Below are 25,217 nucleotides of genomic sequence, written 5' to 3'. Positions count from 1 at the left end.
ATGTAACACACAATTGTGACTTCACAAAGAGCTCTCAAGCCTCTTCAGCCTGTGTCTGGCTATACAGCCTCAGACAGGTAAAAGAAATATGCTGTTGGAAGAGTATACGTGTTTTAGCCATGTTTTTCTAAAAGGCTGGCTCTGAAGGATGGGGCAGCAGCCTGGTGCTGTTAAAAAAAAAAATCCAGAATCCTATTGCCCAAATAGTACACAGAGCTATTTCCACTGACAGCCAAAGAGCCTGTCAAATGCTACACCTGTTTGCCTGCAAGGCTGACAGTGAGGCAAAGCAAGCAGAGAGCTGATGAAGAGACCTTCCTGACTCTCAGTCCAGGGTCTTTTCCTGGCCTGGCAATAAGATCCCAGCTAACCTGATTCTCCCTCCGCTCGAAGTCTAGAAAACTTCAAGAAGCTACAAATAGCAATCTTAACACACCTCCCACAGAACAAACTCACCTCTGTACTCAACATGACAAGCAGGAACAATTTTTCAGGATCCATATGAACTGGATTTAATTTTGTATAGGAAGACTTTGCTAAACAAAAGCATTTTCTTTTCTCTTATAATATTGAGGATTGAAACCAGAGCCTGAGCTACATCCCTACCCCTGAAAGCATTTTTCAAATACAACATTTCCCAAACTGAGCTATTTCTCAGTTGTACCCTCCACACACACACAAAGTTGTATACTCGAGAATTATAACTGGAGAAAACACTACAGTCTACTGGGAAGTTTTATAGAGAAGTCCATGAGCTTTATTTTAATTCAAGCATTTCCAAAACTTTCTGAACTACAAACATCTCTAGCAACCCTACAAAGACTCTAATTTAGTAGACCTGGTTTGTTTTCAAAGCAACTGTTTACATAACTAGGATGGCTCATTCTGAAACTCAGCACATTCTGTATCTGTGCGTATGACCCGTGATGTATCTGTGGAAATGAACACAAATTTTAACAAATGCTTCCACATTAGGAGTGGGTGAAAGATTCAATTTTTCACTATACAAACATGTTACTTTATTTTATAAATGGGTAAGATGCTATTTTTAAACCTTTTGGTCAGACAGCAAGCTTCTTCTAGAAGCTTCTTTGAGCCCCTTCCCTCCCTTACCCAGTCCCTCTTGGGCACAGACCTGATAGTCTAGGTGCTGCAGCACTCCCCTTGGGCACCCTAGGAAATCAGAGGGTTCAGGTCCCTCTGCCATCTTTGGGTCATGCCAAGAGTTTGGCTGGGGTGCCTGAGAACTCAGTTCAGTAGTTGGCTAGTGGTGGGCTTCCCACACACTTGGAAGACACCAGGTGCTGCTCACTCACCTGGTGGTCAATTTTGATAAGTGCAATGTCTGCCTTTTCATCCACATCCTTGATTTTGGCTTCATGGATGGTTCCATTCTTCAGCTCAACTTTGACCCGGTGCTTGTTGGTTACTACATGGGCATTCGTCACAATCAGTCCATCTTCTGACACGATGAACCCAGACCCACTAGCCACTGGAACTTCCCTCTTAGAAAAAGGCAGCCTGGAACCCAAAGGACAGCACAGTTAAGCCTGAAACACCTTACAATGAAACTTCAACACCTGGGAGTAATGTTCTGCAGGAGCATTATTTCCTTATGTGCTGGGTCTAACATTTAAAAAACTAAACATTACGTCAATTTTGGCAATGCATTAAAAAATTCCACTTGAAATATTCTTACAGATTCTTCAGAGCCAAAAGTTCTTAAAACATCTGAAGGGTCAAGAATGTAGATTTAAGTAGTCAGATAGAAAAATATCCTAAGGGAGAAATCTTTTTCGTGATAAAGGAATCTATTCAGTGACACTTCGACACTTTAATATGACTCAAAAAAATAGTACTGATGTTTTGCTAATGAGGGCATTTACCACTAAAAGCTGCATAAGTTACAGGAAAAAAGGAAGCCCCTCTTTACTTGCGAAACAACTCGATGTGAACCACAGCAGGAGCAATCTTCTCCACGACGTCAGCAATAAAGTTATATTTATGGCGCAAACTGTTAGGATCTTCCTGCCCTGAGAACCAAAGCAAAGAACAGATATTTAATGATACTGACTTCTGTACTGCAGTGACCTGGAGAAAGATACGGGTTAGTGGAGCCAAAATGCACTGCAGCAAAATCATACACACTCACTCACATGTGCGCACATAAACATGCCCACATACATGCATGTATACTCACACACAAATACACTCATACTTGTACAGGCATATTCACACGTGTGTATATGCCTGCACACAAACACACATGTGCACTTACCCACAAACTCACACACACACATGCACACAGTCATATATACGCCCACACCTCCTTCAGGGTGAGGGAAACAACCATTCCCCAGGCTGAGTAATGCTGGGACACGTCCAAGCCCTCTTGTGACCCATCACAGCTGCACAGCCACAGGCTCGGCCAGCAGCTCCAGAGCATCTGTAGATTGTTTCTTGGTTCCTGCCACAACTGTACCACCAGGAACTGTGGTAACTCAACTCAATACCACCGGCCCCAGGGACATCCTGGGACCAGCCTGCTGCTCCCAAGCTTCCCCTGTCGGCAGTGAGGGAGCGTCTACGAACGAAGGGCCCTTTCTGGCCTGGCTCCTCTTCCTAAGCTGCTTTATCTCAGGGCCGCAATCTGATCTCTTTGCATAGCATGATGTTCTCAGGTTCAAAGATCTGCAATTACTAGGGAAAATAAACTAACTTGACAAATTCATGAAAGCATCATTTTATTATTTCTGTTTTCAAAACCACTTTCACATCTACCTCATTTTAATCTTTCCCACTTCCTCTAGAAGGGGAGAATCAGGCATTCTTCCCTTATTTAGGGAAACTGAGGCTCACAGACTTTGAGTAACTTCTTTGTGGACATTAAACCTTAATAAAGACCACAAATAGCAAGAAAATCACCAAATTCACAACTTTCCCTCTTCAATACTGGCCCTACTTCTACGTGTTACCCTCCAGGGTCTCCAAGTAACTGTGATGAACTGTTGCATCTCCCTGAGCACTCCAATGGGAGACTTAAATAGGGGTGGAAACGTTCCAAACACAGATCCTGGCGACATCAACCAGAGACAGCTGTAAACAAACCCCTATGGGCTTCCCGGGTCCAGCTTTCTTAGCAAGAGCCAAGCAGAGGTTTAATTCTGGCAAGGCCAACAACTCTGGAGGGGCATGGCACTCCTGAGACTCTCAAGAGAAGCACAGTGGCTAGAGTCCTGCCAGTAAGGATCATTAACTCACTTCCTCTTCCTGACTTCCCAAAGTAAGAAAGGGAAAATCCACTCCCATCAGGGGTAAAGATGAACACGAGGTTTTGTAGCTCAAATGAAAAGTTAATGCTTTCTCCTAAGCTAGAAAGCGGTTCCAGAGGCTGTCCACCAGGAAAGCTTACAGAGCAGATCTGCCTGGGCACTAAAAGGCCTGAAGTCCATCCTTAGTGTGTGGGGTGGCTTCCACTTCCCGGCCTATAAAATGGGGCTGCTTCCTCCAGGATGAGCTGCAGCACTGATTCCAGCTGACTCTGATCCAGCCTCTGTCCCTTGTTCTCACCCCAGCAGGATGCACAAGACAAAGAGCGCATGGGATTGGGGAATGGGTACAGGGCTCCTCCAGTTCTGCAGATAACCAAAGAGAAAGGAGAGCAGTGCAAGAACAGACAGTGCTGAAAAGCCCATGTGATAGGCCTTAATTGTGCAAGTCAGATGAAAAGGTGACCCCCAACCTCCACTGTCATCACGCGGTGGCCAGCACTCATGGGAGGAAAAAACAGCAAAAACTGAACACAAGGAACTTCAACTGGTAATTGTTCAAAGATGGACAAAATGTCAACCCAAACAAGAAGAAAGGTTTGGCTTCTCTCAATTCAATTTCAGAATGAGGACTTCAAGTGTCTCTAGAAGCAGCCTGCTCGGCATCAGATTCCTGTTCCACTTACAAGGCTTGTCCTCCAAACCAGTGAGAGTTGCTGTGCCCATCTGGTCTCAGATACCCTGGCTGGTCCTGTTTGCTCTGATTTCTTTGTTTTGTTTTTTTGTTTTTTTTCCAGTACCGGGAATCAAACTCACGACCTTGCACTTGCCAGGCAGGCGCTTTGCTGCTAAGCTAAATCCCCAGCCCTTGTTTGCTCTGATTTCAACTGTGGTCAATTGTCCTCCTTGCAGAACAGTCAACCAAGGTGGAGACATCCCATTGGTGGCGGCACACTAGCTGCGTGGCAACTTCACTAAGGAATGGGGAGGATCGACTCTGCAGCAGTCAGACCACTCAGCAAGTAGGAAAATCAAGCATAGACTCTGGCCTCAGGTGTGTGGCCTCAGCTTAGTCCCATGCCTCTATAATATGATGATAAGAGCGCCTACCTCAGTGTGTTTGCTATGTTGACTTTAGGAGCTACTTGGTGGGAAGTGCTAGCCCAGACAAGACTTATAGTTTAGAAAGAAAAACAGGAAAAGGACTGGCAAAGGTGTTGCTCAGAAGGAGGCTGCTGGCAGATACGAGTGCTTCAATACAGCAGCAGGATTACGGAGAGGGAGAGCTGGAGGCACTACCTTGGCAATTTCATCTGGGTCCTGGAGGGTCCTCTTAACAACAGCACCACTATGGCCATCCCTGCAGAGGGACGATCCCAGGGAGGTTACGAGACAGGCCAGTTTTTCTGGCCTTAACCTGCACCTGTGTTCCCCAGTTCACAAGGTTACGCCCCAGGCCACTGCAGAAGGGGTTAGGGTGTTAGGTGATCAGATAATTAGGCTGGAACTGCAGCCCACCTGAGCTCTCACCCTGATGGAGGAGCCAACAGGAGGCAGATCTGGCCTGCTCTCTGCTTTCTTCCCTTAGGCTAGAGCTGATGCAGGGGGTCGGTCATGAGACTGGGAAGTCCCCTGCAAAGTCAAAGCCTAGCCCTTCTAACTGCTCCATTACTGCACAGAACAGAAAACTGAGGGTGGCTGCCATTCAGGAATGGCCCACAGAATGAGGCAAGAGAAAAAAGCAAAGCGTGGAGACCAAGAAACATGAAATCGCTGCTATCTGCAGATGTTCTGATGGCCTTTCTAGAAAATGACTGAGAATCTACAAATACAGTACTACGATAAGCGAGTTTATCAGCGTCACACTATAATGTAACAGCACCAAAGAATGTTACTTAGGGAACTACTTACAAAGCATGTACAAGAACTGTACACTGACAGGGTCAAAGAACTGCCCAAATAAATTAAAGACAACCTAAATAAAGGCAGAGATATCGCACTTGTTGCTTAAACACTCACTACTGTTGAACTATGAGTTCTCCACAAACTGACCTGTAGATTAAAGTCTTCATAAAAAAATCTCAGCAGGAATTTTTATAGAAATTGGTCATCTATTTCTAAAATTTACATGGAAAGCACAGAACCTTGAACATCCAAAATAATTCTCAGAAAGAAAAAACTGACATACTATGGTGTTTCATATTTATTTATTTATTTACTTATTTATTTATTTTTGGCTTTTTGAGACAAGGTCTCGCTATGCAGTTCAGGCTGGCCTTGAGCTTGCTTTGTAGCCCAGGCTGGTCTCAAACTCACAATACTCCTCTTGCCTCAGCCTCCCAAGTGCTGGGATTACAGGCATGTGCCACCATGCTAGGCTGGTATTTCATGTTTAAACAAAAATTCTGTAATAACTAGGATTAGTAGAAGGATGAGTTACTACAATTTAGAGAAGATTTTCCTCTCACCTAACGATCACTTATCATTACTGATTTCTGACACAACTGGCACATTAAGTATAGCCAACATTTCCTATTGCTTTATAAGTTTAAAGTTGCTAGGATTCCATCCCAAGATAATAAACGATTCATTTCTCCTCTTTATAAACAAACACACGACTTCATAAATATGGCTTGCTTGGATCCCATCATCACTGGGGATTTACAGGTAATACTTCTGAACTATTTCAACAACTGCCTTCCAGAAGAAAGGAAACATACAACATGGAGAAGTTTCACCAATTACGATCCATTATGGAGTATTTACCAAGAACAACAAGCCACTAAGCTCAGCCATTGCTCAGCATCCGTGGAGGACTGGCTACAGGACCCTCTACACATAGCTCGAGTCCTTTATATAAAAGGGCACAGTATTTGCATGGAATTTACACAATCCTCTCATATCCTGTAAATCATCTCGAGATCATTTATAATACCTAACACAATGCAAATGTTATGTAAAGAGTTTTATACTGTACTGCTTAGGGAACAGTGACAACAGTCTGTGCATGTTCAGTATTGAAGCCATTTTCTTTTACATATTTTACATTACTTTAATATATATTACATGTGCTATATCAAAGGCATTTTCAGTCTGCAGTTGGTTGACTCCATGGATGAGCAACCTGTAAATACACAGCACTGTCTATATCTGACATACATTTAGCATATTTCAGAAGAACTACTGCAGTGAAGATGAAAATCACAAGGTAGCAGGAACCAAAGGACAGGTGTTTCTCTCAAAAGCATAAACACAAAACTGGGTTGTTTTACATCATCAAAATATGCGTTTCTTTCATCTTTAAGGGGAAAATGTCAGGTAAGGATTAGAACTGAGGCAGGAAGAAGAGAACAGTCAGCCCTACTGTCCTAACGCCATGCTCTTCGGCACAGGCCCCACAGCAGCACAGAACACCGCAGCAGACACAAGCTCCATCACCTTCTCTGGGGAAACACAACAGCACCCATACTCACTGGACATCTTGTAAACTAGCTCCAGTTTCCCGTTTCGAAGCCAGATGGCATGCCATTCCTTTGGATGATCCCATACCTTTGTGAAGCTGCATTTCTGGATGCTGCTGTGACAAAGTGGACATACTGCTCAAAATCAACACTGAACTAGAAATGGGGGTGACAGTGTTCAAGAATTCAAAGGTCAGTTAGCACCCAACGGGCACACACATCGCACCCATAGGCAGTCGTGGTTATTGGAAAATGAAGTTCAATTTTTTTCTTCCTGTTTCAAAATACTAAGTTTTGGGACCTAGGTACTTGACACATGGAAACCTGGGGTACTTTTTTGGCGCAGGGGTGCCATAAAAAATTACCAAGGGTGCTGCTGTCTTTGGGAACCTCTGCGTGATGTCTCATGGCTTTCTCCAGTAGCTAAGGCTGAATCTTGCATGGATGCAGTAAGGGACAGCAGGCTGACTTATAGTGAAGCTCAACAAAGCTCTGGCTTGTTGCTCTGGAGTATCCTAGCAGAATAGTCATCATATTCTTCTAGAAATTTTGTAGAAATGAAGTAGTTAACTTGTAATTGGCGGAGACTATAGGCTACACACACAGCAGCTATCCTGTCAGGAGAGGCGCCTCAGAAAAAGTACAGCTGAGGAATCATTTTCTTCTGTTTAAGTGAGATGCACGTACATGCCCTGCAGTCACTGTCTCTAATTCAGTGACTGTCCTTATCCTGGTACAGATAAAGTTTCCAGGAACATGCCTACCACCTGCTCTGCTCCCAGTTCTGCAGGGTGGTGTGGTGATTCCAAGGACAGCATGTTGGTGGAAGGGAAATATAAAAGACTGAATTAATCAAAATAATATAAATAATAATAAAAATAACAATAAATAATTCTCTTTTTTTCCTCTGTAGGAAACATTACAAAATCATAACCATAGGAAAAAGTGATCAGAGCTGACAGGCAGAAAATATAAGGGGTGGAGAAAGTGTTTTAAAAAATGCAGGTGAGCTAGGCATGGCGGCACACGTCTGTAATCTCAGCACGGAGGCTGAGGCAGGAGGATCACCTCAAGTTCAAGGCCATCCTGGGCTACATAATGAGTTCAAGACCAGCCTGAACTGCATAATGAGACTCTGTCTCAAAAAACACCTTCCAAAACATAATCTAAAAAGTGCAGGTGTATCCGGCAATTAATTAATAATATCATATTTTGCTGGATGTGTGATGCTTGTGGTATTTGCTTTTTGAAATTTTAACTTCTGATACTTTCTTTGTTTCAATCTAATTCATACTTGATGCTGCATATGTAATTTTGAGTATTCTTAAAGGATCTCTTGAATTATAAAAGTCTCAGATCCCATAAACTTGGACCTGCCAAGGGAAAGTCCCTATTCCTGCCCGGGGAAACAGAACTCGTTCCCTCCCTGTGTCTCCAGCACATGGCTGGCTCCCAGTAGGACAGGGCAGCTGGGACACACCAGCGGGACACCTGAGCTACCATGATGTAAGAGGCTGCTTTGGCCAGCCAGCCAGGACTCTCAGCCACCAACACTTACTTCATGGCCAGAAGGGAGGGCTCCGCTGTAGAGAACAGGTCAGCCACCCCAGGCCTTCCCCTGGCAGTCCTGGACACCCAGGCCAGCCCCATCCCCCACGAACCAACAGCGATCCCAGATCTGGCCCCCATCGTCCCAGCGCTGGAACCAGATGCTATGCCTGTGTTCTTAGCCCTGCTCTTTGTGCTGTGCATTTTCAGCAGGGTTACCCAAGATGAGAAAGGTCACAACCTCCCAATGAGTGCCACTTTGGCTTCAGAGCCACGTCTGGCATCAAATCTCCTTTTAACTCTTTGCGTGTGTGTGTGTGTGTGTGTGTGTGTGTGTGTGTGTGTGTGTAGTTTTTAAAATTTTATTGGTACATTTTAGATACACACAATGACCACATTCATCACAGGGAATTTAAACCTGTACATGCTATACCTTGCTTCTTTTTTTCCCCATTTCCCTTTCCTCCCTTCACCCCTTCTTCCCCTCCTTATTTACAAAAGCTTTGTGTCCATTTTTTCTATTCTTTTTTCTCTTGTCCCTTCTTTCCTTTCCCCCTCCCCCTTCCCTTTCCATGTGAGCATATTCTTCCCATTTCCCAGCATCTATAATACATTTTGGCCTGTATTTACATTTTCGGTTTCTCACACCAGAGAAGCAATGCGGTGTTTAAACACGTGTGTCCGATTTATTTCACTTAAGAGTATGGTCTCAACTTAGAGCTGCAGCACTTCAGGCAGTGCTTGTCCCTGTCCAGGCCTCCACCTCCCTTCTTCCAGGAACATGGAGATGTAACATACAAAGGGCAACTGGGAGTCCCAAGTGACTTAATGCACGTAAATGCTAAATCACACGCCCACCCTCAAAGCCAAGGTTGTCATCACCCAGCTGTCTGCCCAGAGCTGGGTCAGTGCATTTCAACACCGCTGGGTAACCTCTCTCCTACTGCAGAAGTATCTAAGACTCACTTCTCTCCCAGCTTCCAAAATATTCCACTCCACCCCAATCCCTTGCATTCAAATGTATTTCCTTCCTGCATGGAACACTTTATGCTCCTCCCTCACAGCTAGTCAAATCCCACCCAACCTTTGACATTAGCAATAAAATTTCACTAAGAATAACAGTGTTTATTTATTGCACATTTACTATTCACTATGTGGCAAGCACCACGTGGGGCACGGATATGATCGCTAATTTTTTCTACAAGTCTACAGGGTGGATCTTATGCTCAGCCTACAGAAAGATGGGAAAATAGAAGGTTAGAGAAGGAATGCATGTTGCTCAAGGCCTCAGAACGGGAAGAGGCAGAGGTAAGAGGCTAACCCATCCATCTGGAGCTCTGCAGCTGGAGCTCTGTGCTCTGCATCTGTGGCCTCTCTTCCTGGTCCCAGCCTTTCAGACCCCTGCAGCCCACACCATTGTGGGAGCAGAGTTCACACTTCCGGGCCAAGAGATCAGGACCAGGATGTGGGATTAACAACCCAGTCTTCCCTTCCAGCAAGAACAATCCCGCCATCCAATTTCTCAGCAGAGTTGGTAAGTACAGCTAATTTGGAAAACAGAACGCAGTGTATTTGAACGAAAAGAAATGAATCCTCCTTTCTTCACAGGGGACAGCATGTTCCCAAAATTCAAATCAGTTGCAAGAACAGATTGATCAAATCCCTGGCATTTTAATGCACTGTCCCACATTCAGGACTGGCTTCATCATTTGCAGAGCCCAGGGCAAAATAAAAATTTTTGTTCAAAAATTTATTACAAATCTCAAGACAGTGACAGCAGAGCATTAAGACAGGTGGAACCTTTCTAAACATGGGATCTTGTATGACTGCACAGGTCCATGCCCAGGGAGCCCACTCTACCTGAGTTTCAAATTCACTTGATTTAAAACCCTAAACCCAGATTAAGTACTGAAAAGCATCACACACTGCACAGGAACTGCTGGAGTTGTAGCCTACTCTGCAGAACCCAGGAACCCACAGCCACCGATGTGTAGGGGTAGAAGGGGACACACCTGCAGGGAGATAAGGTGCCCATTCTCAGTAGTGTGGGGACAATGCACACCAGACTGAGGCAGGCTGTGTGACCTTAGGTGGGCCCATTAGGCTGGGGATTCCTCAACTTCAAAATTAAGGGTTCAACCAGGTCCCTATAAGCTCACTCCTGGCCTTCAAATCATTCAGGATTTTCCCACCAAATTTCAAATTCACATACTAGCACAGGCATCTGTATCTGATAGACTACCAAGATGACTACAGGCCAGTTCCAACAGCTACCAAGATTCAGTGGTAAACCCAGCAGTGCAGAAAGTCAGCAAAACCTACAGCTGGATGACACCAGGGTCTGCTCAGGGAGGCCAGGACAAGCTACAGCACCAGGCAGATGTGTGTGGACAGCTTACCTTCCTCTCTCCTACTTCCAGGTCAGTGTGGCTTTCTTCTGCCACATAGGCCTGACCATCAGCAGCAACAAAAGCAAGACAAGTTCTCTCAAAGTCAAGATTATCGCCAGGTATGGTAGCGCATGCCTGTAATCCCAGTACTAGGGAGCCCAAGGGAGGAGGATCGTTGCAAGTTAGAGACCAGCCTGGGCTACAAAGTGAGCTCAAGGCCAGCCTGAACTGCACAGTGAGACCCTGTCTCAAAAAAGACAAACAACAACAACAACAAAAAAGTCAAGGGCACCAAATGCATTGTGCAGAGGCTGGAAACTAAGGCTGATGGGAAACATGCGCCCATTCACACCTGAAGGGCCAAGAGGCCACCTTGACCATCTGAGGACAAGGAGAAGTGACCACCTTGGAGATTGCCTGTCGGGGCCTCCGCTGTTTCAGTCCCAAAGTCTGCCCAGGAGCCAGGGAAAATCTCCCCTGGCCTCCCCTAGACATGAGCACTCTCACTGGCAAGAAAACAATAAATAAGAAGCAAACACGGCAGGCCCCAGTGCAGTGCTAAGGAAACTGAGAATGATCTTTGGGAATGGTCCAGTGTATGAAGGGGTAAGACACACTCCTCATCTGTCATTCACACCTTCCCATGGCCAATACCCCAGGCAGTCGTCCCTGTGTGTGGTCCAGTCTCCAGCGTCCCATCCTCCAGGGGCCAGCAGCCGCCTACAGGTCTCAAATGCAGTGACTTCCCCAGAAGCTGCGGCCATGGGTGGCTGCACACTGCAGGCATCCCCTTCCTCATTTTGGTGGTGCAACAGTCATGCCTTAACATTCTTTAGAATTCCCCTCATCTCTAGTATGGCCAAGTGGCCTGGTTACTTCATAAACCCAGGCCCAGATCCAAAGAGGATCTTCAGAAGGAAAAACCATCCTGCTCCGGGAACCCTATCTGCAAGGGCTCATCTGTCTGTTCTGTTCACAGTCCAGCACCTCAATAGGCGCCCTGAGCAGAACGAGGACAGTCAGTCTGGATGCAAAGCTCAGCCAATGCCCCAGTGCTCCTCCTGCTTCCTAGCGCCTCTTCCCAGGCCAAAGGCTCCCATCCCACTGGCACTTCAGATAGAGAGGAGTGTGCATGAACAGAGAGACATGTAACAGAGCAGAGATGAGCAGGCTGCAGGCCCAAGTAGACTGATACCAAATGCCTGGTTTGGCTCACCCGTGGGGTGGCAGAAAGAGAGAACATATGATACTGACTTTTTTTTCCTGGTACTAGGAATTGAACCAAGTTCCTAGCCTTGAAATTTCTGTATTTATTTTGGAGACAGGGTCTCACTAAGTCCCCAAATTGCCTGTGTTGGCTTAACCTTGTAATCCTCTTGCCTCAGCTTCCCAGCCCCTCTGTAATTACAGGTGTATGTCACCATTCCTAAGGAATACTACTGATCTTTACAGTGACCGTCCCAGGGTCTTTCTGTGTCAGGATGGAATTCAGGACCCAGAACTCTGGTCAAACACGGACACCTGAGGCCCAGGCAGCGCACCTGTCCCAGGTATGGGTTGCATGTCAAGACAGGACCAGGACGCAGGTAGTTAACGAACCCAACACCTGCAGCTGGGGAGGGGTGCCTGTCTGCATTCGAGGAGGAAGGGGAGATGAATTTTCCCTAAGACAAGCTCCCTTTGTGAGGTTTCTCGCTGCATTTGAGAACAACCTGAGAAGCACAGGGGCAGAAGGCCAGATGAGCTGGGGGGAGACAGAGGCAGAAGCTGCACTGAAAGGAGCATGAACTGCACAGAAACTCACAGTTTCTCCTCTTCCAGCGAACCTGAACTACTCTCTGCCCCGAGTCTGGGGGAAATCAATCCAAACAGGTTCCTTATGACTAACAAGGCATAAAGCACAAAGGGCTCGAGCCTCCTGCTTGCAAGAGAGCTTGCTTGGAGGAAAAGAAAAAAAAGGCATAACCCCTTGAGTGCAGCAGTGATGCCTCTCAAGACTCACCAGCTCCATGATTTTGGTCTGAGTGGCTGCAATCTCGCAGTCCTGCTCCATTACATTCCAAGGAAACTTGTCAGCAAGGGCAAGAGTCAGGCTCAGAGCTGGTCTGAAGCATTGAGGTAGAGGAAACAGAAGTGATGCCTTGCACATTCCAGGAAACCAGACCCCAATTCTAACCAGTGCTACAGCTGCAAATTCCAGAGCGTAGAGGAGCCCAGGCAGAGAGGTTTCCTCAACCTTGCACAGAAAATGCACAGGAAAGACAGAGGCATAGCAGAGCTGGTGACTAAGGCAGCCAGCTGAGGTCTAAAATAAATCTGAAGGTACTGTTCAGATGGAAGAATGAATGAAACAGGAAAGACAATGGCCTTCAGAACCACCCTTGTTAGGACACACTGAATTCACAAGTAGTAACATTTTCTTGTAAGATTACAAACTGAGTGATGGATGAAAATACTCTCTCCCTCTCTGTTGCTTGGAAGGAAAGAAATAAAATTCAGGAGTGTTTTGTATGACCTCTTTCTTTTCTTTTAATGAATAGAGGAGAAAGAGGCGGTGGAGCCCAGGGCCTGGCCTTGATTTCCAGCCCATACTGGTACTTCCAAGCGCTGGCAGCCCCTCTCTTTCCGGTAGAGTCTCCCAGACAGCTCCAAGTGGGAAAAGCACGCTAGATGCCAGGCCTCAGGCTGCAATGCCCAAGGTGGTGCTCTGAGCGTAACTATTTGCAGTGGCGGGGCCAAGGCTGCTATGGATGGTGCCTAGGAAAGACTTCTAGCAGGTGAAGTGAAGGAGCTAAGTCACCCAAACATTCTAAGACACTCTCCTTCAAACAGGCTGTATCGGGACCCCAGTTTGGGGGCATACGGCCAACTGGCTGCAAGCCCCTAACTCTGCTGTGACTCACAAGCGCAGCCTCATTCTGTAGCTTTGGCTTTACTGGGAAAATGTGTCTTTTCCAGAAGAATGTGTCTATGTTTAAAGGTTCCTGTTTTTGAAAAATTACTTCTCAGTGTCAGTGGCAATAAAAAACAAAACAAAACAGTGAGAGTGATCCGTCCCTTTACACCCATGGTGGATGTTTGGGTCTGGTCAGTGCTGTTGCATTTCATCCACTTTTCTGGCCTAGCTTTTTTATTAGCAAAAAGTTTTTAAGCAGTTCCACTGCACAATTATTGTTTTCCAGAAGTCTCTAACCGCCCAAGATGATGTGCCTATTATTATCTGCAGGGAAACAGCTGACCACTCAGTCCACAATATCACCATCAACTTTCTTCTGATAAGCATCTGTCTCCAGTCCTGACCTTCACAGCTTTCTCAGCTGGGCTTTCTTCCTGCTATGATAACTCTGGCTGTTTTGTCTGGGGCTGTCAGAGCCCTTCAGCCTCCAGCATGTGGCTGGGAAGTAAAGCCATGGAGGCACTCCCTGCCAAGCCCAGGGTGGGCAAAAAGCCAAGCCTAGAACCCAGGGAGGGAGATGCTGAACAAGCTCATTTGTCCAGGAATCAGAAGATCAGAGCAATACCCAACATCCATTTGCTAATGAGCTCCTGTCCTAGGGAACTGAGGACAACGAGGGGAACTCATAAACCTGAAACAGAGGGTAGAAAGAAACTGCCTCAAGTAAGAAGTGAAAAGTGGATTGAGGATCCAAGACAAGCCACTTCCCCTTTCTGGGCTTGGGTACCTTGTCTGTCAAATGTGAGCTGGGGGACCGGACCATTTCTGATATCTTTTCCAGCTCCAAAAAATGTCATATGCCCTAGTAAACCTGCAAAGTATGTTTCCTGATGTTTTCTTTTTAGTGCATAATTCCCACCCGTATAGCATACTCTTTTAATTTTTAATGCTGGCTTCCTGGAGCATGTGCTTCATTTTGTTCTGACAGAGCCATTAGAACTGTGTCAGCAGTTTCAGCTTTCAAAGTGACTTTCAGGACTGGGATTAGGATTCCCCAGAAGGGGAGATTCGGTCTTCCTGTAACCACACAATGGAATGCTTCTTGGTCATAAAATAAAATTAAGTACTGACACATGCTAAAATGTGGATGAACTTTGAAAACAGTATGCAAAGTCACAAAGGATCACATACTGCAGGACTCCACTAATAGGCCTGTCCAGAATAGGCAAATTCACAAAGACACAAAATCAATTAGAGGCTGGCTAGCGCCAGGCAAAGGAAAATATGAGGTGATTTCTAACGGGTACTGGGTTTCTTGTGGGGGTAGTTAGAATGTCCTCAGATCAGTGACAATAAGAATACAACTCTGTGAACATATAAACCCTTTAAAAGGATACATTTCATAGTATGTAAATTATCTCAATGAAATTATTTTAAAAAAGAAAAATAATTCTTTTTACTTTAATGTAACTACAGTACTTGGAAGTTGATTTTATATATGCAGCTCACGTTATACTTCTACGTGTACAAAATACTTGAATGACGTATTCTTCACTTATCAACACAAGCTGCAGTCTGGCCTCCCCTTACGTCATGGACAGAGCTAGCATCCAGGAGTTCCCTGTAGTAAGTCCTGAACTGGGTATCCAGCGACTCAGTTCTCTGGCAGTCCTGACTGCTGACCTCGGACTTTTATGTCCCCTCGCTTGTCCTAGGCTCCTCACCCAAAATACAAGTGTTGGGCCAGATGACCTGGAAGCTCCAGGGGCCCTTCCAGGCCGGATGTCCTGTGATCACAACTCATCCCATCCCCAGGTAAAACCAAATTTTGAAAGTTTTCACTCCACCGCAAACACTGTTTATCCCTTACAAGTGATGAAGCTAAGACCGGCATAATCTATCAGCTGAGCAGAATGACTGGTTTGGAACCATTGTCTTCCACTCATCCTGAAGGGTTTTCTTCAGTGGAATTTCTTTATGACATTCAGTGACCTCAGAGGTTGAAATTCTATAGCAGTTGGCAACAAGCACTGCTATAACCCTTCTAGAAAATAACTAGAGGGCCATAACAAAGCCATACTCTTCTGTCCAGTCACTGCACATTTTAGTATCTATCCTAAGAGAATAGATTCTAACCCAAGACACAGAAATAGCCACGAACACAAAAATGCTCATCTCAATACTGTTTGCAATAATGATAGCTCAAATGAATTTGAGTAGGGGAATTATTAAGCAGCTGGTGGTCCGTTGTGTTGGGACAGAAATGAGGAAGTGTCTGGAATGATGGTGAAGGTAAAATCACAAATCTTTTTCCTTCTTCCTTTTTGATGTGATGAAATAATTTTTCTAACTTTAACAAACTGCTGTAGTACAATGTATCATCAGGTGTAGAAATGTCCTTCCCATGATGGTTAAACAAAATGGAGACTGGAAAATTTTAGAAAAGCCTTTGTGCTAAGAAGAAAACCTGGGTAGATTCAGCCCAAGGAAAACTGAACCACAGGTTAAAGACATGGAAATATCTTGTGCATGATGTCGGGTGTGCACCATGATGCTTATGAGGACATTTTCCCTCCAACAAGAGCCCTGTGTCACTCAAGGCCTTCCCAGGCACTTTTAATTCTTGAGGGCAGAAGCCAGGCATCCCATGGATTGCTCTGTGGTCCATCCCAAGGAGAAAAGTTTTTGGAAAAACAAAATGATCTTCAACATCCTATTAAAGAAAGAGAAAAGGCGAAGACACCCACCTCTCAAGCCTCCAGGGAAATCTTACACAAGACCCTGGTCCTTCCCCAATAGACGACTGCTCCTCCAGGAAGAGGCCGTAGAGAGAGGCTCACAGGCTCTGTCCTAGAAGCCCCCACTGACGAGCTGCTCAGCCTGTGAGTCATGTTCCCTTTGGATCCCTCATTTCCCTCGCTGTAAAGAAAAAGTGGTCGGGCTGTGGGACTTGCAGATAGAAACTACCCTTAGGTTTCACGCTGTGGGATACTGTCTTCCTTACAAGTCAGTTGGCGGCTTTGGCTAGCCACCAGTGTCTCCGCTGGGAAGGTGGCATCTCAATCCACAAGATCCAAGAAAACATAAAAACAAGGAGTTGATGTGGTTAGAAATGTGCTGTGGAAAGTGAGAACCGATGATATATTCCAAAGGATGAACAGTCTATGGTGGCCAATAAGGAGTATGCCAAAGGAACAGACTGTAGATGGAAGGATCCCAGAACCTACAGACAGAAAGGCATCCCCGCGCCTGGGTCCCCTCCAGACTGCCTCAAGTTCTTGCCCTTCCTCCTGTATTCCTGGACCATTACAGGCTTTTCCTACTGGGCTTTTTCCAATGGGGTCGACACCATACTGGGTGACATTTTTCAGAGCCAAAGATGTCAAACTAGCAAAGAAGTGTCAGGCTAGAACCTGAGCAGCCTCACCTCAGGCTGTTTCTGGACAGGCGGAAACGTTCAACAGAAGCTGAGACCGATGCCGATGCCGGGTGTGGTGATATATGCCTATAATCTCAGCACTCTAGGAGGCTGAAGCAAGAGGACAGCAAATATGAGCCTAGCCCAAGCAACTTAGCAAAACCATCTCAAAATAAAATTGTTTTAGAGGCTAGGGGATATAGCTCACTGTGAAAGCACTGGGTTCAATCCCTGTTACCAAAACAAAACAAAACTGGGCTTGAGAGGAACACGAGACTAAGGAACACCGCCTCGCAGGCGAAGAACACACGGGCACCACGATTCAGGCACAGGGGGTGGCTGAGCAGGCAGTATAATAATCGGGATGCCGGTGTTTTGAAGCAAACTGTTCTGCCCTTGGACAAGACGGCAGTGGATCTTCCCCTGACCTCCCTGAAATGGAGGGTCAAATTCAGTCACCTTGACCAAGAGCTAGACAGGAAGTATGTTCCTTTTCCATCCCTCTGGCTCTATTCTTGGTGCTGGTTCTACCAGGAGTCCTGGAAGAGTCTGGAATTGCTATCTAGAAGTCCTACTCTCTTGCAATGCCAATGCTACAGTATGCTCAGCTGACAAAACTCCTTCACACCTGTTATCTCATCGGACCTCAGACCCCTGTTGCTGTCTCCTGGGCAGCAACACTGTCCCTGTGTAACAGATGAGAAAACTGAAGCTGCAGGGAGTTAGTAATTCATCCAAAATGTCCAAGTGGGGCTAAACCCAGGATCCCTAACACTGGTGGTCCACAATGGAGACAGCAGTCATGTTGCAGACCAGACTCAGGAGACTTCAACATGCCTCTCTGAGGAACTGACAACCAACAGGACAAAATCAGTGAGAATCCAGCTGACCTGAACAGCACTACCAATCCACTGCATCTGACTGATGTTTAGAGAACACCCCTCCACCACCAACAGCATAACACATGTTCTTCTCAACCCCACATGGAACTGCCACCAAGACAGACCACACTATAGACCAGAGAAATACACTCTAAAAATTGAAAAGAATAAAAACCATACAATGGATGTCCTCAGAACGCAATGGGATTAAACTAGAAATGAGTAACAGAAAGATAAATGGAAAGCTCTTCAAATATTTGGAGATTAAACAGCATGCTTCCAAGCCACTCTGGAGTCAAAGAAGCCTCAAAAGTAGTCTGGGAGCCAGGGAGTGTTGGGTGTGAATCCTGGCTCTGCTTTCTCCTACAGGGTGGCCTTGGGTGAATTACAATCAACCTCTCACAGCCTCATCTATGTCTTTGACTGGGGTGCAGGTATAATACCTGTTCCTCCCTGGGTAACTGGAAGGGAAGGACGCAAGACCCATAACACATTACCACCCTGTCCAGCTCAAGAAAGTACCCGGAGGTAGTAGGTCTTTGGATCACTGTCCTGTTTGGTGACATTTCCCAGTGTCGTACAATGCCCCGATCCCCAGACACCTCACTCTGTGCCAGAAAAAAAGGAGCTATGACTGCTGAATTCTCAGCCTTCCCTCTGCTGTATAAAGCTGGCAGCCAACTGCCTGGAGACACCAGTGCCCAGGACTCTGTGTCCATCCATCCCCACCAAGCAGTGACTGCCTCTCAGAATACCGGTACTAGGGAAACAGCTCATCTTAGTCACAGAGTGTGAGATGATGTGAGTACCGGCTAACGGCGTAACGTCCTGCCCAAGACTATGTGGGAGAGAATTCTACTGCAAACCTCACCAGCACCAAGAACAACACAGCTCATCGCACGGGCAGGCCTACCATCTCCTGCTGGAGACTGTATTGCACAACTAATGAAAAAAAGGCTCCTGAGGTCTGAAATATTGCACAAGGCTCTGACTCATTAAGACAGGAGTTATACAAATGTGGAAATTATCAGAAATTCCAGCCACAACAATAAGCTTTCAGAGACCTTCATGTGTACGGGAGACAAGGGACTCTCCCGCGGCAAGGGACCAGCTGCTGCCACCAGATGCCGCAGAGAACTGTGTTCACGAACTACGCTTGCTTGACAATTTGTCCTACGAATTTAAAATAATAGGGTATCCGTGGACTCTCAATCTATTTTTTTTCTTTTCTAGAGGCATGTCAAACCTTTCCCTGGGAGGAATTCTCAGAGCATGAGAATTGCTCCAGAAGGTCCCAGGGCATCTGGAAGCTGCCATCTCTTGAATGTCACAAACTCCAGGGAGGGTTAATAAGATGACTTCTGTAAAAATCCCAGGGGACCCAGACACAGCCCTTAATCCAAAAGAAGTCATCTATTTCACAAATCATACAGGAGACAACAGGGGTTTCCATCAAAGGGTGACTGGAAGGCAGTATCTGATTCCCTCCGCCCAGAGAACCTTGCCAACATATTAACTGGTAAACTCGAGCCAGCCTCAGGACATGTGCACACATGGCTCCCCTTCCTGTGACTCCTTCCTGACCAGCCCACACACCTCATCCCCAGAGATGACATTCCAGCACATCTTCTCTTAGCTGACTCCTTTGTTATACCATGGTGATATGACCATAGCTAATTTTTTTTTTTTTTTTTTTGAGACAGTGTCCCACTATGCTCCAGGCTGGCCTCAAACTCATGATCCTCCTGCCTCGGCCTTATAGGCATGTGCCACCAATATCATAGCTAATATTGATGGAGTTCAAGAAATGCACCAAGTATACTATTAAGCAATAAAATAAGGTCCTTCCATTCTGCAACAGCCCTAAGAAGTATGCATATGCACACTATTATTTTTACTATCATTTTACTGATAAAGAAACTGCGATTTAGAAATTAAGTCAAATCCAAAAAATCACATATCTACAAAATAGTGATCTGATTCTAGAAGTTCAGCCCTTAAGCCAGGCATCATACGTCCTACTGTGAGCACTTGGAAATCAGAGGCCAAAGAATCTTGCTCACTTGTCATTCCCTGCACCCAGCATAGTTCTGAGTACACAGTGATTGTTCAATAAGTGCTCTGAATTCAGAGGTGGAACTCATGACATTCATGCCAGAAGCTCGACCTGGCATGCTTTCCACAGTGACACATACACCTTGCCACTTGTTTCTGTCCTAAGGCACACCGCCCTGTGGTTCTGACCCACGTCACCAAGCAGAGCTAAAACACACCAACTTCCCTCCGACTTCCTGGAGCCTTTAGGAAAAGCATTCAGAATGGCTTCGCTTTTTGATTGTTTTTTTTGTACTGGAAATTGAACCCAATGCTACAACCCCATCATCCCCATATCCCTAGCCCTTTTCTCTTTCTATTTTGAGACTTATTCTCACTAAGCTGCCCAGGTTGGGATCAAACTTGCAATCCTCCTGCTTCAGCCTCCCTAGTAGCTGGGATTATAGGCTCGTGCCACCACACACAGCTATTTTTTCCCCCTAAATGGCAGGGAATGTGGAAAAGGAAAAGAGGAAACAGCTCAGCAAAGATCTCACTTCAGAGGACCCAGAGGAAGCCCAGCCTCATGACCCCAGGGGAAGGAGCAAGGGACACCAGACTCACTGGCCCTCAGTCCTTGGGGTGGGCGTATGACTCCCATAGTTTCCCAGGGATTTCAGTGCCAACATAAAGCCCAAGGATGCAGGCAACAAAGCTCAAATGGGTCGCAATGCCAACCTTGGCTATAACCATCCTAATGTAAGAAAAAGAACAGCAGCCAGCCTAGTCTTCAAAATAAAGGCATAGTGACCACAACCTCAGCAGACACTATGCTACTAGCATCACAGACGATTCTAGTTAGAATGGACCTTGGAGGTCACTTAGTCAGTCCTTCCCTTGCTGAGGTTCTGAGAGCTCCGGGGGATCCCCAGACAAGTCAGGTAACTACACACACAATAGGCCCAGGCCAGGTGTCAGCCCGCTGGCCCCACCACCCCAGCTGGCCTTCCAAGGAACCCTCAACCACTGCCAAGCCCGAGCTCCCCTTCCCATTATGCCTGACCAGAGCTATTTATTCACTAGAAATATAAGCTCATGGAAAATCTGATTTCTGGATCCAAGGCACAAAACTTGCCCAGGATCACACAACTCCAAATAGACTCAGAGTTGCAGCCCACCGTGCTGAGGCTGTCTGGCCACAGTGAGCTCATGGTTCCACCGTAATCACTTTCTGAGTGCAGTTATTTTAAGCTCTGACCTCTTTACAGCTCTCTAAATCAAACACTGAGCTTTTGATCCTGTCAACTCACTAATTTTATGAAGCCTTCATATTTTAACTCTTTAATAATACCACAGGAGCAAAAAAAAAAAAAGGAACCAAAGTAAATAAAAGCCTTACAAATACCTCAAAAGACCTTCCTGTTTTCATGCTGCAAATGACCAAAATCTGGAGAGACAAGTCTTTTCACCCACCATGCCCTAGGAGGAAGCCTGGTACCCACTACACACGTACTATAAGTGACAAAAGATGTACTTGAATAGCCAGTCATGGAAACACTCCAGCAAATGCTGTGCTTGACAAAGGAATTTGCAGGTATAGGTAATGAAAGGCTGTATCCCCACCCGGCAGTGTTACATCCTGGCTCCTTGGAAGCAGGAGCTTTGTTTTGCTCCTTGCAGTCTCCTCAGAGCTCAGCACACTGGCACTCAACAAACTGAAGACTTGCCCAAGGCGCCCATAAAAAAACCAATGAAGTAAAACACAAACAGTCCAACTACGAGGAATGTAATCATTATGTACTATAAACATGTACTAATAAAAAAATAAAAACTGAAAAAAAAAGTCTACTCCTCCAGGAAGTAAAATAACTGTCTATTCTGTGGCCTCCATCTTCGGGGCTCTGAAGAGACACCACGACCTGAAAACTTCCAGTAAGGAGCGCTAAGTGCCCTTCCCCTTTTCCCCACTTCATCTGGGCCTTAGAGACCCCCAGGCTTATTAATAGAGGCCGCTCTTTTGCGGGTAGTAAAATTTCCTGGAGTGTGTGCCAAGAGGAGAAATGGACCAGGCTTCAACTATCTGGGGAGTCCTCCTCAGCCCTTTCCTGGCTTCTTGTCCATTTTTTTTTTTTTTTTTTAGCAGATCTGCAATACAAACAGTCCTGCTTGGACTTCTAGAACATCCAGGAATCTGGAAGGGCCTTTCCCTCCTCGAGAGCAGTTTGGGGTCTGGGACTCTGGTTTGGAAACATCTTTATGACACCTCCTTCTCTTTCGCTTTTCCTTGGCAGGGCTGTGTGAATGGCAGCTGGAGGCGACCTTGTCCTCAGACTCCTGAGCCTGCTGATGAGATTGGGGATCCGTCCCACTTCATCGCAAGGCCATGGCCATCTGGAACACTGTTTGTTTCATCTATTAGCTGTGGCTTAGCCGGAGTTGGCTTATAATCTCTGTTGCTCTGTCAACAGCAGAGAGGGGGTTTATGAAGCGAGCTCTGGAATCAGAAGTGTAGGCTTAAGTCCTGAAACAGGTACCGCTCTGCGACTGTCTTGCAGCTGTAACCCAGGAAGGTTACTGCATAAGCATTTTTAGAAGGATCAAAAGAGTTGAAAATTACACGCCAGACACACAATAAATGAACTATATGTTGGCCCTCATTATGATCCTATTATTAATTGCAATGCTTTTTCTTTTTCTGTACTCTCCAGACTGACAGAGCAGAAGACAACATATCTTTGTTCTCTGGTATAACTGTGTAGTTTCCCAACCAAACTGTCAGCTGTAATGATTTCTGGAATTGATGACTTGCTTTCATTTCCAAAACCATGATTACAGACGTTTTCTGAAGTCTCCATTAAGCAGCAGACAAACATGCTTTATTTTCAATAATGACACTTCCTCCAAACAGGGACCACCGTGACTCGAAGCGTGGCCTGACTGCCCGGGACCGCTCCTCAGCACACCCACCTCTCCTTCCTGCGCTCTGCCTAGAAGCAACCCCCTTAGATCTGTGTGATCCCAGCTCTCAGCCAACTGCCGCCTTGGTCAAATCCCCTTTACTCACCTCTCTACACGCCCCCTCTACTCTAACTGAGGCACCTCTCAAAAAGGCCTCCGTATTCGCCCTGCCAAAACAGCGCTCCTGCCAACGCCTGGCACCAGAGGGCAGCCAGTTCTCATTCAGCTGTAATGTCAGGTGGCCTGCCCTGGGCACCAGCTGCTGGAGTGGGGCTTAGGCCAAAGGAAGGCTGCTGGTTCCCAGGCTTCTGCCCTAGAGACACCTTGAGGAAGTCGGGGTGGGGAATGAGCGACATAGCAAAGCAACTCCTTCTACTAAAGATAGACAGGATGACTGTCTTGAACACCTTCTGTCTCCTCACTCATTCATCCATCTATCCGTTCATCCACTCACCCACCCACATAACCATCCAGTGCCTAAGTGCCAAGCAGACAGACAAACAGTGCCAGACACGCTACAGAGCTCAATAAATATTTGTAAAAGCAGGAGACGGATGAGACCAGTGTCACACCCCGTCTCCCTCCTTTCAGGACTCACATGCTCATTCTTGTGTGACTGTCTCGGCTCTGATGCACCCAGGGGCTACTGTAGGCCTGTTGGCCAATGAAGGACCTGTGTCTCTCCACAGGGAGACTCGACTCTGCCAAGTATTTGGACTCTGCTGTGTCCAAACAGTATTTGGACACTTGCTGTGAAACGGGTGAGAGGAGACACTTCCTCCTCTTGAGGGTGCAAAGACTGAAACTGGATAACTCACCTGGCCCGTGGACCTGTGTTCAACAGGTACGGCTTCTCATCCTGCCCTTTCTGAGCCCCGTGGATCACTTCTCTCTAGAAAAACTCTTCTCCCCTAACACCTAACAACACACTGAGTTTCCTGAATGCTGAGGCTGGGCTCTGTGCTCCTACCTCAGTGGATACTATCCGTGCCCAAACCACACTGGTATGTTCCTATCCATATGCGACAACGCTGGACCATATTCCCATAAAGAAAAATCCAGAGCAGTCCGTCTACACTGAGCTCCCCCATCCCTCACTCCAGGCACCGCCTGCACTGAGGAGATTACTCTGGGTCTGGGCAGCAGTCCCCTGGCTGAGGCCAAGCGCACTGCCAAGCCCGGCTGGCCGTTCCCCACACCGCTGGACTGGCCGGGGCTGAACTCCACACTGTTTTCCCACATGGCATCTCTGCGTGGAGACGGCCAGACGCATTTCTCGAGAAGACCCCAAGAATCAGGAACTTCTGCATTCTCCTCTGCCCCATCACTACCACCTCCCCTCCACCGGTCTTGACACAGCAAAGCTGCATGAGAAGAGAAAGGCGCGCGGGAGGGGGTGTCCTCATCCCAGACCCACCCCTCCTCTGCCCTGCAGATTCTACGAGCCAGCACCAGACCGGATTTATTCAAAAGGAGGCACTTTCATTTTCGTAGGGCTGGCTCAAAACCAGGGAAGCAGGACAGGCAGCAACACTGCTGAACTAAGCCGGTCTCTGCCCCAGGAGACCATCCTGGAGAACTGCCGCCTGGGCAAGGAAACGCTATTCCTTCCCCGCAAAAAGCTAAAGTTTTCATGAAAAGGATCTGTGCGAAAATGAATGTGTGGTTCATTTTCAAGGGGGAGGCAGAGAAGCAGAAAGAAAAGCAACACAAATGAAACTTTGTGGCCCCAAAGCGGCTGGGCACAAGGCACTATTCCCAGACCTGCACTCTCTTCCCCTTGAGTCTGCGTTCCTCTCTGTCCTGGGCGCTGTGTGGCTCCCCAACACCCAGCGGCCCGCCACCTAGCTGGAAGCCTCGTCGCCCCGGCCCCGAGGCTGCGGAGCACAGCGCGTGGAGCACCCGCGAGGCGTGTCACCAACTCCGGGCTGGGCACAGAGTTCGGTTCTGCGCGGTGCCCTGAACATCCTTCAGAGCTCCACTGCACCCCCCTCCCCTCCACCAGACCAGCACAGGCGGGTCGGGGTGGAAAGGAGAGACCGACCGAGGTCCGAACGCGGGCGAAGTACCTCGGCCACAGGCGCCGCGCTGCAGGACGATAACCGGCGGCTGGTGCAGCCTCTCGGAGCGGCGGCTGGCGGCGCGCAGCTGGCACAGGTTAGCGTAGGTGTTGGCGTCGCTGCCGCACACTGGCTCGGTGCTGGTGCACACGCAGATGCCGGACTGCGCGCGCCGCCGCACGGTGGCCGAGGCTGGCACCCCGAAGGGCACCACGCACTGCAGCCCCTCGCCGCACGGTCCCTCCTGCAGGCCGCACGCCGCGCCCTCGGGAGCGCCGCACACCTCGCAGCAGCCGCACACG

The 25,217-nt window shown here is 47.0% G+C and overlaps 1 protein-coding gene across 1 annotated transcript in view; it reads right to left on the bottom strand.

The window, feature by feature from the left end:
• Htra1 (HtrA serine peptidase 1) overlaps positions 1-25,217 on the bottom strand; it is a gene marked incomplete at its 5' end in the record, with an annotated part of 47,270 nt that extends 22,053 nt beyond the window's left edge. Inside the window, 3 exon segments of the mRNA XM_013503081.1 lie at positions 1,317-1,521; positions 1,934-2,033; positions 24,925-25,217. Of these exon segments, the coding sequence (XP_013358535.1) occupies positions 1,317-1,521; positions 1,934-2,033; positions 24,925-25,217 (598 nt within the window).

This window comes from Chinchilla lanigera, unplaced genomic scaffold (assembly GCF_000276665.1).
Source record: "Chinchilla lanigera isolate Chin_1 unplaced genomic scaffold, ChiLan1.0 scaffold00076, whole genome shotgun sequence".
NCBI classification, from domain to species: Eukaryota; Metazoa; Chordata; class Mammalia; order Rodentia; family Chinchillidae; genus Chinchilla; species Chinchilla lanigera.
Note: the sequence above shows the minus strand (reverse complement) of the source record. Positions and strands in the feature narration are given on the sequence as shown.